The sequence below is a fragment of the Sylvia atricapilla genome, chromosome 24, assembly GCF_009819655.1.
Source record: "Sylvia atricapilla isolate bSylAtr1 chromosome 24, bSylAtr1.pri, whole genome shotgun sequence".
Lineage (NCBI taxonomy): Eukaryota > Metazoa > Chordata > Aves > Passeriformes > Sylviidae > Sylvia > Sylvia atricapilla.
This window is the reverse complement of record NC_089163.1, coordinates 5,253,430-5,275,382: the sequence shown is the minus strand read 5'-3', so window position 1 is coordinate 5,275,382 and position 21,953 is coordinate 5,253,430. Positions and strand designations below refer to the sequence as shown.

Here is a 21,953-nt window from a genome sequence, read left to right as displayed (position 1 = left end):
TAATTCCAGCTGGAGCTGAAAGTTCTGACTCCAGCTCTCCGCTGAGCCCCTGGAAAACTTTGGAGGGATTGGAACTTGGCTGGAGTCCCCGTGGCTGATGGGGGATGGTCCTTAGGGATTTGGGGCGCATTGGGAAGAATCCCCCAGGGGCTCTCAGGGCGGGCAGGGAGGTGCCAGCCTGGCAGGGATTCGGGCACTCAGGGTTTCCCCTGGGATGGGTGAGCCCAGCTGTGCCCAGGACTGGGGCCCCTGTGGTGGCTGTGGGAGCACTGAGGGACCGTCCTGGTGCTCATGGCTTCAGCAGGACTGATGTTTTAGGGCCCCTTTCCAGTGTCCCACAACCCAGGTCCTTCCTCTGCACTACTGAGGATGAGTAAGGCTTAACCCCCCCATTCCCTTCATCCACCCAAAGCCCCTCCAGCTCACCTGGAATCTCTCACCTGTCTGGAACTGATGGGAAAATTTGTAGGACAAACTTTCTCTCCTCCAGTTCGTGCTGTCCAGGGGGACTGATGGTATCTCAGGCCTCCCTGGGATCAGTCCTCATTTCCTGGCTGAGCTCTGACAGGAGGCAGGAAATGAGAAATAATTGAATCAGTTCCTACAAATTGGTTTGTCTTGGATCCAGTCTGAGGGATGGGGAAGGGGCCTGGGCTGTGTCTGAGGCTCGGAGCTTTTCTGTCTCCAGCAGAGCAAGGTGCAGAATGGTGGTTAATAATTACAGCCCCAGGTGCTGGGAGCAGGAGGAGGTTTGATGGGCTGGGCTGCTCCGAGGTGATAATCCCAGCCCAATCCATCAGATCCTCCGGGGTGTCCAGGGCTTGTAATAACCTGAGTGGCTTTGGGAATTCTATCAGTGGCATTTTTATCTGCACATCAGAAATTCATCAGCCATCAAGGCCCAGTGGTGATGAGGGCAAGAACAGAGCAGAAATTGATTTTTTTTTTTTTACTTTCTGAGGATTTTTGTTGCTGCTGGTTCTCAGGTTGCCTCTCCTGTGCTGTTGCAGAGATTTGTTACCTCAGGAAAAGAGGGATGGGGCAGCTGGGCTTGGTTTTGTTTGCCTGGTTTCAACAGAGGCAGAGGCTGTTTGGAAATAAACCCAGGCTATCATTATTAATTACTGTAATTACATCTTAGGAGTTTCCCTGGGGAAGTGGGGAGGTGTCAGACTCGTGGAACCGTTTGGTCCCCTCTGAATTCCAGCAGAGCCAAGGATGGATCCCAGAAGGATCAGCTGGTTGGGAACTCTCAGGATGGTGCCAGCGAGGACAGGAATGTGCTCCAGGGAATTGCACATCCCTGGAAACCTCAGAGGGCTCACCTACTGCTGCCAGTCCCACCAGGGAAGGGCCTGAGATTCCTGAGGGCTCCAGTTCTCCTGGAAAATCATCCTGCTGCTCCCCACCAGGTTCTGCTGGAGCATCTCCTGGTGCTTCTCCTGGAGCTTTTCCTGGAGATTTCCCTGGAGCTGCTCCTGGAGCTTTTGCTGGAGTTTCTCCTGGAGCTTTTCCTGGCACTGGCAGCAGGGTTGTCCAGCTAGCTGGTGAAGGTGTTTGTGTTGAAGGAGCTGTTCCATCATGGGCAGGATTTCCACATCCCAACCCTCAGAAATCCAGGCCCTTCCAGTTATTCAGAGCGTCCTGGGGCCAGCCCTGGGTTGGGGTTTGGGTTATTGGCAATGACAGGCAGGGTTTGGGATGTCCAGGTCCTGGATGGGTATTCCTGGCACTGGTGGAGGAGGAGAAATCCAACATTCCCTGTGGGGCTGGAGCTGCTGGAAGGGGAAATGTTTGGGTCCGTGTTGCTAAGGAACAAAAGGATAGACACAGATCCCGACCTGCAGCCCCTTGCCAAGGCCTGGAACCCCCAGGGTGGGTCCAGCCCCTTCTCAGAGAGGGACAGTCCCCAAGGAGAGCTTCTCCAGACTGGGCTGGTGGAGGGGAGGTTTTCTCTCCTTCCATCACCCCTGAGGAATTCCTCTCCTGGAGCTCCCAAAGCAGGAGGTCACTGCCAGAGCATCCCGCCCAAAGGCTGCCAGCAAACTTCCAGGAAGAGAAGCTGAGCCTCCGTGGGACAGGAGGGAAACGAAAGGATGTGACAAAGCAGGCAGAGAACCAGAGGAGAGGCTGGTCTGAGCCAGTTCTGTGGCTCATCTGTACAGAAAAATCAGTGTTTCCTATTCCATCTTTTAATAACAGCAGGGTCAGCATTGCTGGAGCTGGCTGAGGCTGAGGGGAGGCTGGGAGTGACCACAAATCCTGGGATTACTCCCCTGGGAGGAAGGAGCTGCAGCTTCTGAAGTTTGCTGAAGTGAGGCAGCGACACCAGGGAAACGCTTTTGGGTCGTCTTGGGAAATACTTTTACAAATTTGACACAAATTAGGGCTGGAAATTCCCTTCTGCCACTGGGAGCACTTGGGGTGTTGGAGTGGATCCCTGGCCAAGCAGTGAGGGAACACAAGGATCTGGAGGATCCTGGAGGATTCGTGGCCACCAGCACCAGTGAGCAGGGGCACTTGGACAGGGGAAGGGTCTTCAAGTCCCTAATTTTATTAAAATTAACTCTTATTCAAATAAATTCCATTCCAACACCGTGTTCTGTAGCTCTGAGTGCAGCTCATGTCTCACCCACTCCAGTGAATGCCAAAAGGTTCCTCATTCCCCCTTCCAGGGATTGGAAACATCCATGATAAAATACAGTTGTTGATGTTAAAAAAAATCAATGGAAATATGGAAATATCACATCACTTCGAATCGTGGAATGGTTTGGGTTGGAAGGGAACTTAAATCTCATCCCATTCCACCCCAGTGCCATGGCAGGGACACCTCCCAGTGTCCCAGTGTCCAGCCTGGCCTTGGGCACTGCCAGGGATCCAGGGGCAGCCACAGCTGCTCTGGCAATTCCAGCCCAGCCCCTGCCCACCCTGCCAGGGAACAATTCCCAGTTCCCAATCTCCCATCCAGCCCTGCCCTCTGGCACTGGGAAGCCATTCCCTGGCTCCTGTCCTACAAAAACCTCTCTCTGTCCTTTTTAAAAGCCCTTTAAGATATTGGAAATCCTCTTCCCAAACTTGTCGACACGAAACCCAAAATCTAAAAGATCATCTAAGTTAAAATATTCTAAGCAGTCTGAGCAGTCAGACCACTCAGTGCACAAATTTCTGTGAAGTATTTCCTAATTTTTAAAACAATGTAATTTTCTATTTCCTAATTTTTAATCAGTGTAATTTTCAACTCAACATGCAAATTTATTTTATCCCTTGGCATTACTGGTTCCTTCCCTGCCATTCCCTGCAGCTCTCTGGTGATGTTGGTTTTTCTGGGGATGTGAAATGAGTTTGGGAACCGTGGAATAACAGCAGGTGGTGTTGATCTCCATCTCCGCTTCTTTGCTGGAATCAGAGAGCCCTGAAAATATGTTTTCTGTGTTGAAAAATATGTTTTCTGTGTTAAATACCTCACAAAATTGGCTGCTGCACCACGGATTTCTTGTAAAAGTCAGTAAATTACTTTTTTTTCCCTGCTTCCTCTCAGTAATTCCAGTGATGGGAACGGGACAACTCCACTGGGGGTCAGGGATCACTGAGAGCAGAGGAATTGCACAAAATGAGGCAATAATTGGTTGTAACAATGTAAATATCATTTTGGATGGAATATTAGGGGAAAAAAAAGTCCTACCCGGCCTCCTGTGGAGGGTCAGCCATGGGTATTTCTGGAGTGAAATGAGGAAATTCTGCTTTTTAAAGGCCTTAAATGGAGTGATGTGGCAGTGAGAGCAGAGGGGCAGTGGCCCCTGGCCCCAGGAGCCACCCCTGACCACACTTTTGGGGTGAAAGGGGATATTTAAATGGGTTATTTGGGGTGGAGAAAAGAAGGCTTGTGCCAGGCGTGGTGACAGTAGAGAAAATGCACTTCTGGGACATTTTCCCTGCAATCAAAGTGAAACTTTTTCACCTTGTCCCGTGGCTGAATGTGGAGCTTTGTTCCCCCTAAATCGTGTTGGGAAGAGTCTGAAACCAGAACTTCCCAGTGCTGTGCCCGAAATACTAAAAAAAAAACCCCAAAAAACCCTAAACTTTGCTCCAAGGAGAGCCCCAGGAGGGACAGCACCACACAGAGCTCAGGGAGGACACAGCCGTGTCAGGGAGGCAGCTTTGGGATGAAATCCTCCAAAAATAAATCCTCCAGAGGGGCTGAGAACCCTCAGCGTGTCCCAGCCAGAGCAGGAGGGGATGGAAAGCCAGAGAAAATCCATCCAAAACTTGAAATCATGGGCAAATGTCACCCCTAAAAGCTGATTGATTTTTTGTTTCTGCCAGGATCTGTCTGTCAGGAGGCTCTGTTAGATCCCAGATCTGTGAATTCTGCAGTGGGTGTATTTCAGAAGTTAATGAGAGGATTAATTAAAGGCTGGAGGATGGGGGGTGTTGAGCCCTGCGAGGAAGAACCAGCCCAAATCAAGATTCCTGGGAGGAATGGCCTTGACTCTGAGCAGCTCTGAAATTTTGCTGGGCCACTGGAAGTTCTGCTTCTCAAATGAAGCAGCTGGCAAGTGTAAAAAAATGCTAATTAATAGCCTCAATCAGTCAGGAAATGGCATGGGGAAAAAAAAAGGCTGCTTGAAATAAATGTGGAGGTGGATCAAATGGGATGGGTCCAGCCTGGAGAACAGGTGCTGCTTCTGGCAAAAATGGGGGGTTCTTTATAAAGAAATGCACCCCAAAAATGGGGAAGTGATGTATTTAAGAAGGCAAATGCTCACCCTGGTGATTTCTTTCAATGTTTGTAGCTGTGTTGAAATAAATTCTTGAGTAAATTCGGGGCAGGTTCAGAAGAGAGAGGTGGGAAAGGCTCCAGGTCATGGAAAAGAGCAGAGGGGGAGTGTGGGGATGGAGGCACTGGCCTGGGAATTGTGATTCATGGAGTCATGGAATGGGTTGGGTTGGAAAGGACCATAAATCCCACCCAGTGCCATGGCAGGGACACCTCCCACTGTCCCAGGCTGCTCCCTTACTGTGTGCAATGGTTTTTGATCCTGGTTCTCATCCTTGATTCAGGAATCTGAATCCCAGAAGGGTTTGGGTGGGTTTGGGATCTTCAATCCCAGCTCATTCCACCCCAGGGACACCTCCCAGTGTCCCAGTGTCCAGCCTGGCCTTGGGCACTGCCAGGGATCCAGGGGCAGCCACAGCTGCTCTGGCAATTCCAGCCCAGCCCCTGCCCACCCTGCCAGGGAACAATTCCCAGTTCCCAATCTCCCATCCAGCCCTGCCCTCTGGCAGTGGGAAGCCATTCCCTGGCTCCTGTCCCTGCAGCCCTTGTCCCCAGTCCCTCTGCAGCCCTCCTGGAGCCCCTTTAGGCCCTGCCAGGGGCTCGGAGCTCTCCCTGGAGCTTCTCCTCTCCATGGAGCACCCCCAGCTCTCCCAGCCTGGCTCCAGAGGGGCTCCAGCCCTGGGGCAGCTCTGGGGGGCTCCTGTGGGTTTGTTTCCATCACTGACCTCAACCCAGAACAATTCATTCAGGAGTTTGAGGATCTCTGCAGTGTGACAAGTGCCATGGAGGTGAGATCCTGCAGGCAGTGCTGGGAATGAAGCCCTGGAGTAAGGCCAGCAGCCAGGGCCAGGATGAGTGACAGAGGGACAAGAGGAATTAAACAAACCATCAGTGGCTCCAGAGGCAGGCAGGACACTGGGGCAGGAGCTGCAGGAGGGGCTGTTTGCAGAGCCAGGAGTGGCCGTGTCAGCCCCAGCACTGATGTCACCCCTCCGGAAATTGGTCAATCCACCCTGGGGCTGCACAGAACTGACTGAGACGGGTCATCTGTGGGGATTTCTGGTCCAGAATTTCCCTCTGAATATTTTATGAATCAGCTGGATGAGTCGCTGGTTGTTTTTTTTTTTCCCTTTTTTTAATCCCGTGCTTTATTCTGTTTCTATTTGATCTTGCAAAGGAGCTGCTGGAGCAGTGCCCAGGGCTGAGTGTGAGTGCTCACTCATGTGAGCTTTGTGCCTTGGCCCAACCTGTCTGACTGCTGCTGGGCAGCCAAACCCCCCAGCCTTGCATCAGCACTGTTGCAGCTTTAATTTATCCCCAAAACATCCAAAAACCATCAGAAATGTGCCTGCAGAGGTGGAGGCAGCCACCATCACGCCCCTGGCATTGCAAACGCTGCAGCAGCTCTTGGCTGGGGTTTGTTTTTCCACTTCCCTCTCCCTGTGGTGATGGGTGAGGAGTTTGGGTTTAGGTTGCGTTCTGGAGCTCTTCAGGGGCTGGGTGAGGAGTCTGGGTTTAGTTTGGGTTTAGTTTGGGTTTTGGGGCTCTGCAGGAACTCTCTGGTCCTTGTGTGGCATCATCTGGGCCCAGGGACACTCAGCCCAGTCCTCAAACAGAGGCTGGGGAAGCCCCTGCATTGCCTGTCTGCTCTTAAAATTGGATTTAATGGGGGGAAACCCAGCAGGGACTAATTAGTGCGTGCACACAATCAGTGCAACCCTGCATTTCTTCACGCTCTGGTGGCTGAAGCTGAGCACCTGGCAGGGACAAGGTGCTCACATTCCACTGAAATCCTCTCACCTCTCTCTGCACTCCCATTTCACCTCCCTGCTCCCCTCTCTGATTGCACTGGAGCCTCCAGCCCCAGGACTGCAGCCAGGAGCTGTTTGTGCTGGGGCTTTGTGCTTGTGCAGAGGTTTGCAGAGACAATTAAATTATTGCAGCACGAGGAGATGGAGCAGCCCTAATGAGCAGAGCTGAAAATCCACCTCTGTTAGAGCAGAAGATGCCACAACCCCAAACTGAATCAGTCCTGCACTCAGCCATGGCACTGACAGGAGTGTCCTGGTTTGGGAAGGCAGGTGTCTGCCAGGGAAAGCTGCAGCTTCCCTTTCCATAGAGAATGGAAATCTCCTCCCTCTGAATTATTGTAATTCTGCAATTAAGGGGCTTTGGGCAAAGATTTGGGAATAGGAATAACAGTTCTTTACTGGGAATATTAAAATTACAAATATAGTAGTACAAACAAACAAAACTCCTGGCCACGCTGCCAGGGTCAGCAGACGCCCTGAGCCCTGTTGGTGGCTGTCGCTGTCAGCCCAGTGCAGTCCTCCTGCAGTGCCAGCTGTGCTTCTGCTGGAGCAGAGATGATCCTGGAGAAGGGCCCAGTGGTGCTGAGCTGGGGCCGCTCTCCCTCTGGGAATCCAGTGCCAACAGCCTGTGCTGGGCTTCTGAATGCCAGGGCTGATCCAGGGGGGAATGCTGGGCTCCTCCCCCTGGGTGGAGCCTGTCCCAGTGGGCTGCTGGGATTGTCTGAGCCCTGCAGTGAGCCTGGCTGGCCCATGAACAGCAGATATCCCTGCAGGGAGGATGGGTCCTGGCAGGGATAAAGAGCACGGCCCCAGCTGGTTTCACAGCTCCCTGCCCGTGTTCAGCGGATGATGACAGGACACACCCCGGTTCCCTCCTGCACTGCAGCCCAAGACAAGGAGGAACAAGGAACTGCTCTGCTTTTGCAGCTTTCCATTCACACTCTGCCCTTGCTGCTGCTGTGCTGGCTCCGTTTGGGCTCCTTGCACTCAGGGTCCCTCCTGGACACCTCAGGCTCCTGCAGGGGCAGCTCCAGGGTGAGGGATCAGGCACAGCTCCTGCACTCATAAATCCTCCCATCCCTGCCGCCAACAACGCTCCTCCAAATCCAAATGGAGAAAGACCATTAAAAGTCGTCGTCTTTTTGTGTTTTTACCCCAGGAAAGGCTCCTTGTGTGGATTTGGGTTGTTGGTGGATGTTTTCTGTGATTTCACCACCTCTGGAGGCAGCTCTGTGTGTGACTGAAGTGTCAGTGCTTTGTCAGTGGGTTTACAGCATCAAGGAGTGTCCAGGGAGGGGCTTTAAAGGCTGAATGTGCATTAAATCCTTACATTTGCTCAGGAGACACCTCCTGGAGGACATTGTCCATCCTCATTCCATGATTCGCTGAAATTTCCCACTCCTTGGCTTTGCTCTGCAGCTTTCAGGATAACAGTCCACAAAAATGTCTCCTGATCCTGACCATCCCAAGCCCTTTTCCAGACCATCACCCCACCCCTGGACTTTTCTTGTCTGTCCTTCAGCGCAGTCATTCGCTTTTTCTGTGCTTTCCTCCCAAATCCACCTCTCCATCCACCCCCTTCACCACAGATCCTGTTCTCCTCCCAGTTTTTCTGGTTTGCTGGCCCCATTTGGATTTTCAAGTGGAAAAAAAAAAACAAAACCCAACAAAAAACCCAACCCTGGGCACAGTGATGGGATCACATCAGGAGAGATTTCCTTAGATTTGGTGCTCTGCCTGCTCCCAGGGCGGTGCTACAGGCAGCAATTCCTGTGGGATTTCCCAGTGAAATCTGGACTCTGCCAGTGCCCACGTTTTGTAGGGAAGGTGGAAAATCCCTGATCTGCTTCTGGGCAGTGCCTTGGCCACCCCTGGCTGTAGTTCAGAGGAGCTGGCACGTCCCCAGTGCCACCGAGGTGGTGCTGGCAGAGCTGTGGTCACAAGAAGGGCACCGTGCGGACACTCCCACTTTATTGTTCCCCACTCAGAGAAATGTGGAAAATTGCCTTAGGTAGAGCCTGAGCTGTGGGGACCCGCCAGGGGCAGGATAAAAAGCAGAAAAGGTCACTTAGGCCTGGGTGATAATTTTTGCTTTGTTGGTTTTTTTGGGGGTTTTTTTGGCAGTGGCATAAAATTCCTCCTCCTCCTTCTCCTATCCGTGCTTGAATTCCCACAGAGAGGAAGTGAGCAGGATGCATTTATCCCAGTTATTCATGGATTTAGGGTTTCTTGCTGGATTTTGCAGTTGTGGTGGAGAAGGAGAGGGGACAGCAGAGCTGAGACCTTGGGCTCCCCAAGGGCAGATTTTAGGTTGTCAGAATCCCTTGGGAAGCCATCCTGAAGGGCACAGGAGACCAGGAAGGCTGGACATGCTTCAGGAGGGAAATCCCAGGAGTCCAGGAAAGCTGGGCATCCTGCAGAATATAAATCCTGATTGAGGGCACAATGGTGGTGGCAGTCACCTCTTCACCCCCTCACCCCGTGGTGTGTCCCCAAAGGTGACAGTCACCCCGTGGGTGTGTTCCTGGATGCTGGGGGCTCAGCCAGCTCCCAGCCTCTCCTGCAGTTTCCCTGGGGATCAGCAGGTTCTGCCTGTGAGGATCCATGATCTCAGCCAGAGAAGGAGATTTCCGGGCCCAGCGTTACTGTGCTTCTCTGGACGTGCCTTGTTTATCTCAGTGCAATATCCCTGTCTGGAAAACTGGGATGCTGGGCTGGTTTCTGGTGCTTTTAGGAAGCTGGGAATGTCATTGTCTGGTGTGGGTTTTGCAAAGGAATCCCTCTGTTTGCCCTGCTGGAGCTTGGCACGAGCGCAGGGACATCTCAGGGTGACTGTCTGGTCTTGAGGACACACCTCAAGGTGTGTGCTCATCCCCAGCCCCCAGGGACTCCCCGGGAAAGGCTGAGATGTTCACAGTGGTCATCTCATCCCGGGGAGCTGTGAGGAACGCAATTAACAGTCAGTAATTAGTGGCACCGTGGTAGTTACACATTTATCCCTGATCTGGCAGATTTTGCAGGAGATGTAAAGCAGAAATGAGATCAGTTAATCCCAGAGCAGCCTGTCAGGAAGTTCCCAAGGATTTGGCCAAGCCAGAGGAGTGGGCAGCCTGGTGACAGAAGAAATGTGCCATCAATAAACCCAAAATCTGACACCCAAGGCAACAACTGCAGAGCTTGACTCATTTCATTGACAGGGAAGCAAACCCAGCAGCTCAGGACAAGGGATCACATATCCCAGTCCTGGGCCTGTGCACCCCAAATCCAAAAAGCAAACAAGGGATTTCATCAAATGTCAAAACCAGTCGAGGAAATAATCCTTCAGTTGCTGTGAAAGCCTCTGGGGGTGTTCTCTGATACAGCATTGAGCTTCAAATCATGAAAATTCACAGAATTAGGGTTTTCCATCTTAGTGATTAAAATGTAACCACTGTGCCCAGGCTGTGACCAGCAAAGCCTTTGCAAGGCAAGGTAAAATCCTGGTGGAATTAAAAAAAAATAATAAATAAAAATAGAAAAGAAGCAGGAGGGAAGGGGTGATTCAGCCCAGTGAGCAATGAGTCCCCCAGAAACCTGCTCTGCCTCCCTGCCTGCCAGCCACCAAACTTCCTTCCCCACTGGCTGTCCAAGGTTTGATCCTGTGGTTTCCAGCCACATGGAGATTTTGGATGTGGCTCACAGCAGTGAGAGGAAAAAAAAAAAAAAAAAAGAAAAAAAAGAAAAAGTGTTTGTGGCTAAAAAGGATGGCCAGGAATTTGTAACAGCAGATACTGAGAACTCAACCTCCTACAGGCTGCAAAGGAATAAATGCTTCAGGGGGTTGGGTTTCAACTGGAGGGAAGGAGCTGAGACAAAGCTTTCTCCAGGTTTGTGGTTTCCCATTGTTGGGTTTCCTGTGATTTTGGGCCATCAGGTCTCTGGTGCTGCCGGGGATGACACCAGCACTGCCCAGGCTGTGCCAGTTCCTCCTGCCCTGAGAAGGGCTTGCAGTGCTGGCCCAAAGTTTGCCAGCAGGAGACACACCAAGGAAGCTTTCAAAAACACATCAAACAGCTGAGTTTTGGTTTGTGTGTGTCTGTTTGGAAGGGCTGTTCCCTAAATCAGTGTCTGGGCTCGTAATGACCAATAATGAACCCCCGTGTGCTCCCAGTGATCCCAGTGTTGAGGGGACTGTGGCCCTGCAGGGGCTGGGAGTTGCTCCCCACGGGATTATGAATTCCACAGGGCTCTGGAAAAGAAGCCCAGATGTGCTGCCACAAACCCCAGCTGTGGCTACTGATGCTGTTTTAGATCACAACGACACAGACTCTGAGATTCAAAAGGCTGAAAATGACCTTTCATTTTTGGGGTGTGTCTCCCTTTTATACTTTTACACAGACCAATCTGCTCGGTGAAACCAAAGCAAACTTCTCTAATTACATTGGTCAGACTAGAAAGATATCGAGAAGAAGTTTTCCTTAGGAAAAGAAATAAGTATAGTTACAAAAAACATTTCTCCTGTTTACAGAAAATTCCCTTAAAAACGAATTTAAAAAACCCAAAACCCTTCAGGCATGGAACCAGGGCTGCAGGCACTCACAGGATCTGCCTGCAGCAAACCTCGGGGAGCAGGGAAGGTTTCATGGCCAGGGTAAATGCTCATCCAGAGTGAGCTGTGCCTGATTTATCTTCCTGATGCAAATCACACGGGCACAGGAGCAGGGAAAGCAGGATCACACTGAAGGAATGATGTCATAAATCCATTGCAGCCCTCAGAGCAGGCAGATGGCATCTGCAGAGCCTTCTCTGGGTGGTGGCACCGTCACCTGCAGCTTTCTCCCTCTGTGGTTTGCTATTCCTTGAGGTTAACTTGCTTTTCCTCTCTCTCCCCTCTCCCTGCCTGTTTCCCCCGTGGTCTCGGGGAGCTGTGGGGGAATATCTGAAGCCTTGCAGAGTGTCAGACAAAGTGCAAAGCTGAATTCCAGATTAAACCCCTCGTCCCTTTGAACACAGCCCCCGTGGCTTTAACGAGGCTGAAGAAGGGACACAAAAACATTTCCATGGGAGGCTGGGATTAAGGGCAGTGCAAGTACAAGGCTGGTAAAGGAGCAGTTCCAGGATTTAAATTCCCAGCACACTGACAGGTAGGAAGGTGGCAGAGAGGGAAGCCTTCCCTACAAGCCTGAGCAGAAAAAAAATCAGGATTCCTGGTTCTTTCTGCTCCTTCTGCCCCTTTGACTGACAATCATCCATCCCTATCAAAGGTGTGCCCTGGGGTCCTTTAGGGTTAAATGGAGGTAACTGGGCACACTGGGATGGAGGGATGGAGGCTGGGGCACTGTGGGAGCTCTCCAGGCACCAGCTCAGCCCCCTCTGGCCAGATAATGAGAACCTTGTGATGATGGGGTTTGATGCTGGTTTTTTAGTGTTTTTTGGGGGGGTTTAATCGTTGGGAATGGCACAATGGACTGAAGTCACAGCAGATAAAATAAAGTATTTGGGGCACCAGGTGACCCTGGTGATGATCTGGAGCACTGCTGGTGATGCTGAAGGACAGAAACACAAACTGTCCCTCCAGTTTTGGCTGGACACCAAAACCTGGTTGATGCTCCTGGTGCAGCCTGGGGCTGCTTAAACACCCAGATTTCCTCTCTTTTCACTAATCCATGTCCAAAACTGAACCTGTGACCTCACCCCCTTCCCTCAGGAGCAGCTCATCTTCCCCTGAGCACCTCCCACATCCAAGGGGGCTCAGGCAGGACTGCAGCACGGGAAGGGTTAATCCCAGCTCACTCCCTGCACCCTGGAGGATCATCCCAAATTTCAGCTGCAGCTCCCTGACGCTGTTTTACACCACAATGACACAGACTCCAATCTTCAGAAGGCTGAAATGACTCCTCTATTTTTGGGATGTGTCTCCCCTTTATACTATTTCACACAGACCAATTGGATTGGTGACACAAAGACAAACCTCTTCACTCCCATTGGTCAGAGCAGAGGGACATCAAGGAGAAATCCCTCCTGGGGAAAGGAATTAATAACAAAGTAACAGTTATAAAAACATTTCTCCTGTTTACAGAAAATTCCCTGGGAAAAGAATTTCAGAAAACCAAAACACCTCAGGCACAAACCAGGGCTGCAGCTCCGCCAAACACCCCACGGGGCTGGAATTCCCTGGACTCATCCTGGGGGAAAGGAACCAAACGTGTGGGAGATCCAGGGATCCCTGCAGTGCCACTGCAGTGGTTTTATGTTTGCTAATTTGGGGGTTTTAAAAAAATTAGTGTAGTGGTTTGAGCGTTTATTATCATTATTTACCTTTTTTTGTGAGATGGGATTAGAAGAAAAATAAAGTGGGTTTAAATTTAAAAGGCATAAAGATAGGTTTATTAGCAAACACTAAAAGAAGAATAAGAATTAAAATGAAAAATTTAAAAGGCTTTTTTTATATTACTGTTTACTTTTTTACTGACAATATTAAGAGATGAGACTTGTGATTTTTAGTTAGTTTTACTATTTTAAAATAGTTTATTATTAGTTTTTAGGGAGAGGAGGTTTTTTTTAATTTTTTATGGAGATATTGGTACAATAAATAGTTTTTTGGTGGCTTTCATGTTATGAATTTGTAGTTGTTTGGGAATTTTGCAAACTATGAAGTAGCGTTTTGTATTTAGCATTTTTTTATAATTTTATATGGGTCATATAAGTTTTTAATATTTCTTTTTTTTTGGGAGATGAGGGGTTTTTAGAATTTTTATGGAGATATTGTTATAAGAAATAGTTTTTTAGTGGCTTTTATGTTATGAATTTGTAGTTGTTTGGGGAATTTTGTAAACCGTGAAATTTTGGGGGTTTTTTTAATTATTTTTTTTTTTTTAATAATTGTATATGGGTTATATCAGGGGTTTTTTAGGGTATAGTTTAAGGACGATTTTTTAATTTTACTCACACATTTCTAACCCCACCCTTGCAGGGTGGGAGGAGTTTCCATGGGCTCATCCTCTGCAGGTCGTGCCTTTCCCATCCTGTCACTTCTGGGCTGGATTCGGGCTCTTTGTGTGGGTTTTTTTTACTCACTTTTTTGTTTTTTCTACATTGCAAATACCCAGATTTTAGTATTTATTACATATTCACTTCCTGAGGTGGTCAGTCTATTCCAGTGCAGCTGTTTCTGCTCAAGTTCCTCCTCAGTCTGGCTGCTGTTTTCTCACCCTTCTGGTTTGGAATGGGCTTCACTGGGAAGACACTAAAACCTGACTGATGGTGTCAGATGCCTTTGGATCTCCTGTTAAGAGGCTTTAAACAGCCTGATTTTTTTTCCAGGGTGGTTGTTTGGAGATTTCTGAAGACCAGACTTAATTCCTTCTAGGTAGAAAAAAAAAAAACATTACTTGCAAGAAGTGCCATGCTTCAAAAATTTGGCCTCCCTAAGATCTGAGGGGAGCAATTTTGTGTTACCTTATTCCTCTTGTGCTGCGAGTACAGGAAATTGCAGACTTCATTTGCTGAGCAGCAGGAGGCTGAAAGATTTGTCTCAGTCTTAGGAGGGTTTTTTTCAACCCCCCCATCTTGCAGCCTTCCCTGTGCTCTAAATAAAAATATATATAATATATATAATGGGAAGGAAGGATGACCAATGTCATTCTCTGGGGTAAACCTAAATTTGTGACAAAGATAAAAGAGCCTGGACTCTGCAGTGTTTACATGTAGTGGTAGCATGATTTATTTATTTTTTAAAAAAGAGAAAAGGATGTTGTCCTCTCTCTGTGTCCGTTCTGGGTGTCTCACTCAGGCTGTGCAGGGGTCACAGGGGGGTGGTGGCAGCAGTGACTTCTCAGGTGGCTCTGGCTGCGGCCCTGGTGGGTTGGGTTGTGTCCCAGGAGGTTTGGCTGGGATGTGTTTTCCCAGCACCTGCAGGCACTGACAGGGCATGGTTTAAATGGCAGTGAGTGAGAGGCAGCTGGGCTGGGACAAACCCTGTCCAGGGACAAACCCTGTCCAGCCTGGGACAAACCTTATCCAGCCTGGCCTGGGACAAACCCTGTCCAGGGATAAATCTTGTCCAGCCTGGGACAAACCCTGTCCAACCCACCTTGGTCTGAGATCAACCCTGTCCAGCTCAGACTGGGATAAACCCTGTCCAGCCTGGCTGGGACAAACCTTATCCAGCCTGGGACAAACCCTGTCCAGCCTGGAACAAACCTTATCCAACCCACCTTGGTCTGAGATCAACCCTGTCCAGCTCAGCCTGGGATAAACTCTGTCCAGCCTGGGATAAACAATGTCCAGTCTGGGATAAACCCTGTCCAGGGGCAAACCCTGTCCAGCCTGGCTGGGACAAACCTTATCCAGCCTGGCTGGGACAAACTCTCTCCAGGGACAAACCCTGTCCAGCCCAGGATAAACCCTGTCCAGGGATAAACCCTGTCCAGCCCGGCCTGGGTGCCTCAGTTTTTGTTTGAGGACGGGCACATCAGCACGGTGACTTAGCTGAGCTCTGGGCTCTGGGTGTGCCCAGAGCAGCAGCTGCAGGGCAGGAGAACATCCCAGCACAAGACTCAGGCGTCTGGAGGCACCTGAGCACGAGCTTTGGGTGATAATTCACATTTAGCCTAATCACCCAGAGCTACCAAACAGCAACCAAGACCTGTGGTGTCGATAACTAACATTGGTGCTGCAGAACTAACCCAGCAAAGTTGTGACTTCTTCTTCTTCTTCTTCTTCTGTTGAGGTGGGAATCTTCTTTTTTTTTTTTTCTTTTTCTTTTTTTCTTTTTTCCCCTTTATCACGCCACCTGTTGCTCATAGGTACAAATCAAACGAAGAGTATGTGTATGTGCGAGGCCGTGGAAGAGGGAAGTATGTTTGTGAGGAGTGTGGAATTCGCTGCAAGAAACCCAGCATGCTGAAGAAACACATTCGCACGCACACAGACGTCAGGCCGTACGTCTGCAAGTACTGTAACTTTGCTTTTAAAACCAAAGGTAAGCCACAGCCAGCTCCCAGCTGCTCCTCTGCTCACTGCTCTGCCAGCCTGCTGCCATAGGGCCAGGGAAGGCGTTCCCAGGGGCTGCCAAAGCCCCCGAGTTGGAGGGAGGGGGTGAGGGAGTTGGAAATCGGTTGGTGTGTTCAGAGAGGAGCAGCTCTGCGTTAAGCCAGTCCCTGCCATCCTCCTTGTGCTTCTCCAAGGGAAAAAAATCCTGAAATGCAGCTTCCCTGGCAGGGCTTCCAAAAAAAAAACCACCCCAGAGCGAGGGCAGGAGCTCCAGGCTCCTGGCTGAGCCCCTGGATCCAGGCTCTGGGTGGCTTTTCCTGCCGGTGCTCTCCAGATCTGCCCATCCTCATCCTCCGCAGTTGCATGTGGCTTCCACATTCTCTGTATCACATCAATGGACCTTCTCCCCTAAGGGCCTTCATCCCGAGACATCGAGCCATCAGTGCCACCAGGTGTCCCCTGCCGTGGCCTCAGGGAGGGTGTGAGGAGCTGCACGCCACGTGCAAACAAAAAGGCTTTTCCAGGAGAAAAGGGCAGTGGGACTTTCTAAACGGGCCAGAGGTGCCCCAGGTGCCTTTAACTTGTTGCAGGACTCTGGCACCATGGGTTGGACAAATCTCTGGTGGCAGCAAGTCTTGGGATAGGGCAGCAAGTGTGGGGCTCAGATTCTTGGCTACGGCTTGACAGATCCGTGAGTGAGTTCAGGGAGCTTTGGACAATGCTTTTGGGCACATGGGGGGATTCTGGGGACTGTCCCAGGCAGGAGCTGGACTGGGTGATCCTTGTGGGTCCCCTCCAGCCCAGGACGTTGTAAAACACCCGTTGTCTGTAGCTCCATCAGTCTCAGAGGGTGACACAGCCGGGAGGGTCCAGCGCCCCAGAAGGAGCTGGTGTCACCTGGCAGTGGCACAGTGAGGGTGTGGGGAGGGCTGCTGTGTGCTCAGTGGCACGTGTGCTGGCCCAGAGGGGACAGAGGATGACCAGGGAGGTGACCAGAGTGGGGGACTCGGGCTGGGCAGTGCCTGGAGCTTTGCTGGGAAGGCTGGCGGGGATTTCTGGGTGACAACGTGCTGGTGCTCACTGGGGCTGGGGGACAACGGGAAGTGATACTGGGTTGGAGGCCAGATTTCTCATGCTGCACATTCAAGCGACGGTTCTTCCTCTCCCTCCCATCCTGGAGCTGTCTCTGATTCATTTCCTTTCTCGTCCCCTCTTGCTTTGACTTCGTTCCGAGGTTTCCCTTGGAGAGCTGAACCCTCTCGGCCTCTCCCATCACTTCACCCCACTCCCACCATGCTTCTGGAGGGCTTTTGGCCCAGGACTCTGGGATCAAACCATCCTCCCCACCACCTCTCTGGCTGCTTTTTGCTCTTCATCTCTGCTCCTTGAAGGATCTGTCAGCTCTGGCTGCACATTTGCCAACAGACACTTCCCTTCTTCCGCTTGGCATGGGCAAGGGAGTATGGAAATGCTTCCTTCCACACGACCAAAAAAAAATCATCAACACTTTGTTGGGATTTGAATGGCAAAGTGTCCATTTGCCTATGGATGCATGGAATGGGCAGAACTTCCCCCGGGTCGGGGGTTTATGGATAAAGAGTTGCATGATGGTGACTTGGAATTGCATGAGGACGGCTCTTTGCTGGGAGGGGCCGACGGGCAGAGCCCTGGGGTGTGCTCAGGCTGCCCAGAAATGGGAGAAAAGCTGTTTGGGGGAGCTCTGAATAGTGGGGATAAAAGCCCTGTGCGTGTTGATAAAAGCATCAGCTGGTGATGGAGAGTTATTACCAACGAGAGTTTGAGATCGCTTAAAAAAATCACCGGCAAGGGCAGAAGGAAAATCCATTTTTTCCTTATGCCCCTGCCAGGGATTATTTTTTAAAGCAATTTCAAACTCTGGTTCATAAGCAGAGCGGCCCAGAGGAGCAGGGGCTCTGCAGAACTGGCGTTTCCCAGCTCCTTTTGGAGGGGTTTGTCTGGGCCCTGGCTCCTCCCTGGGCCGGGTGGGTTTGCAGCCCCGGGATTGCAGAATGCAGAAGCTGCAGCTCTCCCTCCTGCAGGGCTGCACTTGCACAAAAAAAAAAGAAAAAAAAAAAAAAAAAAAAAACAACCACCAGACCCGGGGCTTTTTTAGAAATCAGCTTTCCAGAGTTAATTTTAGCCTTCAGCATCAGCTCCAGGGGGAGGTCTGTGGAGCTGGCTTCCTTTTGGCTGGGGTAGATCTCTCCAACATGATCTAATGCTCTAAACTCTCGGGTAGGCTGGAAGCAGTTAAATGGGGGGTTTATTATTGTTATTATTTTTAATGAGGAGCTTTATCTGGTGAAAATGTACCTCACCCCCCACCCCTCCCACTCTAGAAAATCCATGTCCGTGTTCCAAGAACTGGGAAAACTTTTGCTTTAAAATGCTTTAAATATTTCCCCATCTTCACCAATTGTCTGCTTTTTGTGCCTTTCTGTCACTGGAAGTAAATCTGTTCTTTTGGCTTACAGAACTGCAGGGAAGATTTATTTTTTATTATTTTAAAGCAGATCTGTGAGATTAATTTTTTGGTTTTTTTTGTGGGTTTTTTTTTTTTTTCATTTTTTGTTTTTGTGTGTGTGCTCACTTAGCTGATGGGAACAACAGCCTCGGAGATTTTGCTTTGTGGAGATTTGTTTGATTTGGTGTTTCTGGAGCAGATCTGAAGGTGCCTCTTTAACGAGGTGTCTCTCCCTCCACTGCGGCGGAGCTTTGTGACTGTGGCCTCCAAGAGGGTCTGTAAAGGAGGTTCAGCAGCTTCTGCATTGTTCTCTGGGCAGGAAGGAAATGAAGAAAAAGCTGTTTTCCCTTTCAGGAAGGTCGGGGAGAGCTTTCCCCTTCCCCTCTCTGGCAGCTGCTCGGGGTGAGCTGGGACGAGGGGCAGTGCTGGCACATTAATTCCCTTTTTCCAGTTATTTTCTGTCCTCCCTCAGACTCACATCACCCTCTCCCATCCTGATGGCTCCCACTTTCCTCAGGATTTCTGCACAGAATGCAAGGAACAGCTCTGAGTGGATGCTGCTGCCTGGAGGTCAGGAGGGACGAGGAGCTTCACTTTAATTTAAAAGGAGCTGTGGAAAGGTCACGGTGCCTGCTGGCTGAGACACAGCCTGGGCCACTCACACTTCCCAGACACCAGACTGCCCCGTGGCCCCAGCCAGAGCCTTCAATAAATTCATTTTCAGTTCCTTAAATCAGCCCCTGACAGCACTGAGGGTACTGCACATGTGAATATAGTGAATATATTCAATTAAGTGTATCAAATGCAGCCCCCCCCAGCCCTTAAAGGGCTGCCCAGTTTATTTTTCTTGCAGCTCCAGCAGCCTGAGCCGCCTCTGGGAAGTGCAGAGTGGGTCCAGCTGGTGGAAAACTCTGTCAGAATTCCCTGCTGGGAGAGCAGGGCACAGGGATGGACACATTCCCAAAATATCCCCAGGGCTGGGGCCCATCCAGGGGCTGAGCATCTCTGGGGAGTCACTGAGTGTGTTCCCTGGGACATCACAAACCTCCCTTGGGGTGAGGACAGAGTGATCCTCAGGGATTCCCTCCCTGGACATCCCATGGAATGTGAGGCCAGGAAAATGCCCCAATGATCCAGCCAGGAGATGAAACACTGAGAAAAAGGAACTCTGGAACTCTCCAGGGAAAGGGAAACAAAATCCAGGAATCAGGGCTGGGAGCAAAGGACTGGTGACTTCCAGTGAAATATTCTCTGGTATTTTCTGTAGCCAGTGCAGCCAATAAAGCCTCAGCCTCAGTGGGAATTCTGCTCATTGGCAGCATTTGGGAATGTGCAGATCCTGGGCAGCTTTCTGGAATATCAGCTTTTGGCTGATGCAGGAGCCTGGTCTGATCCAGGAGGAGGCTGATATTCCATAGCCTGTGTGGACACGGGCAGGCTGCATGGGCAAATTCACTCCTTTAATCGATATGTCACTAAGGATCAAAGATAATAATCGATTTTTTAAAAAATCTGACCTCCTCTGCTCAATGACTTCTGTAAATTAAAGCTTTCCTCCTCATAAAGTCTCACCTGGGGACATCAGCTCCACACCAAGACCGAAATCAAGGCCTGTACACTATTTAAATCCCACATAAAACCTGTTTCAGGGATTTATTTGGGACACAGAGTATCAGTTATGGCTGGTTCTCTGTGTGTGAGGGCATCTCCTGGTGAGAGCACAGAATCCTGGAATGGTTTGGGTTGGAAGGACCTTAAATCCCACCCAGTGCCATGGCAGGGACACCTCCCAGTGTCCCAGTGTCCAGCCTGGCCTTGGGCACTGCCAGGGATCCAGGGGCAGCCACAGCTGCTCTGGCAATTCCAGCCCAGCCCCTGCCCACCCTGCCAGGGAACAATTCCCAGTTCCCAATCTCCCATCCAGCCCTGCCCTCTGGCACTGGGAAGCCATTCCCTGGCTCCTGTCCCTGCAGCCCTTGTCCCCAGTCCCTCTGCAGCTCTCCTGGAGCCCCTTTAGGCCCTGCCAGGGGCTCGGAGCTCTCCCTGGAGCTTCTCCTCTCCAGGCAGCACCCCCAGCTCTCCCAGCCTGGCTCCTACTCCCAGAGACGCTGCTGCTCTCCTCTCCTTTCAATTATTTTCAAAGAGGAATGTGACAATTGTTAATCCTGAGAAGCTCTGGCTGTTCGTGTCTCCTGCACTCGGTCATTTGTTGGGTTTTTTGGGGGGTTATTTTTTGCTGAATTGATCAGATTTAACAGTAGGGATAGAAGGGATGGTGCAGCCCCAGCACAGACAGGATCCTTTTCCCAGGAATCTCAAGACTTCAGCTCCCACCTTCTGCTTTAACTCTGTCACCTTGAAAATAAGATAATGGCTCTTCCAAAAAAAAAAAATTTTAAAAAAAAATCAATTTTCCTCATGGAATTTAACAGGGAAATCACTTCTAGTCCCTATTAAGCTGCTTTGGGTGCTTTTGGGAGGCTCGAGGCACAGCTTCCCCCAAAGCACCCGTGTGTTTCACTGCTCTGAGTGCCCAGTCAGACCTCCCAGCAGCTGGAGCACATAGTTCTGGGCAGGCGTAATGGGAGCTGTGCTCCTGCTGCCTCTGCTCCTCCTGTGGCCTCACAATTCCCGAGAATTCCTCGGGCTTTTTTTTTTTTTTTTTTTTTTTCAATATAGCCAGTTTATTGGGTTTTTTTGGTGAACAATCCCCAATAAGGAGCACTTACCTGCTTGGGGTTCAGTGTAATTCCTCTGCTATTTAAATCCAGCCTCCCTGCTGGTGTCTCTTGCTCCCTCCAAGATGTTTTTTCCATGGTTTCCAAGGAAGCAATGCTGGGTGGTTTTCTTTTTTTTTTTTTTTTTTTTTTTCTTTTTTTTTTTTTTTTTTTTTTTTTTTTTTCTTTATTTTTTTCCCTTTTTTTTTTAACTCGGGAGCCAGAACTCTGCAAGGCAACAAGTAGCTGTGAGTCTTCCCTTGCGGGAGGATTCAGATGCAGCTTTCACTGAGGCAGAGTGGTGTTGATTTTACTGGAAATCTGCCCAAGGAAGGACTCCAGCGTTTCATCCTGCCAGCGTTAATTAAGGGGTCTAAAAAACCACACAAACTGCAAGAAGAGCCCTGATCAGATAAATACCCTCGTCCTCCAGATTGCTCCCAGGATGATCACTCAGCCGGTGGAAAGGAGCCTCCAGCTTTTAATTTCCTTTAAAACCCCGCGGAGGGAGCAGATGAGGATCTGCCCCGCTGAGTCTCCCTTCTCTGAAAGGATGCAGCATCTCTGGGTTTTGTCGGGATTTTTGTTGGGATTTCTCCCAAACGAAATTTGCACGCAGAGCTTTGCAGGAGGATTTTGGCCAGCAGCTTTCCCTGGTCTGACCAAGGGGGATGGAGGCAAAGACAGAGCAGAGAGAAAAGGAGTTGGAGGGGGAGGAAACAAAGCTTGGAACGAGCCGGTGCTTCGGTGTCTGGGGTGGGTTTGTCGGCACTGGGGCTGGCAGTGCCTGGGCTGGGACAGGAGGACAGGAGCCACACCCCGCCCTGCCCGGGGACACAGAACACAAAGGGAGGTGGCACCGGGGGCTCCCGGCACAGCTCGGCAACGCCAGAGGGTGCTGAGCCCCAGGAGAGGGGCAGGAGGGCTCGGGGACAGGGACAGGTCCTGCAGCGGGACAGGGACAGGGACAGGGACAGGGACAGGGACAGGGACAGGGACAGGGACAGGTCCTGCAGCTGTACAGGGACAGGGACAGGGACAGGGACAGGGACAGGGACAGGGACAGAGACAGGTCCTGCAGCTGCACAGGGACATGGACAGGGACAGGGACAGGTCCTGCAGCTGCACAGGGACAGGACACTGCTGTGTCCTCTGCACACCCCTGAGGTGGCCACGGTGACCTCAGAGGA

The 21,953-nt window shown here is 50.6% G+C and overlaps 1 protein-coding gene across 3 annotated transcripts in view; it reads left to right on the top strand.

Annotated features, from left to right (window-relative positions):
• The window catches only part of HIVEP3 (HIVEP zinc finger 3), a 149,675-nt gene that overhangs the window by 119,082 nt on the left and 8,640 nt on the right, over positions 1–21,953 (top strand). For 2 of the 3 annotated variants that reach the window (XM_066335325.1, XM_066335324.1), the window contains exon 5: positions 15,375–15,550. The exons of the other annotated variant lie outside the window; for it this stretch is intronic. In XM_066335325.1, coding sequence (XP_066191422.1) covers positions 15,375–15,550 — 176 coding nt within the window. The remainder of the gene's footprint in view (positions 1–15,374; positions 15,551–21,953) is intronic. 3 annotated transcript variants of the gene reach the window in all.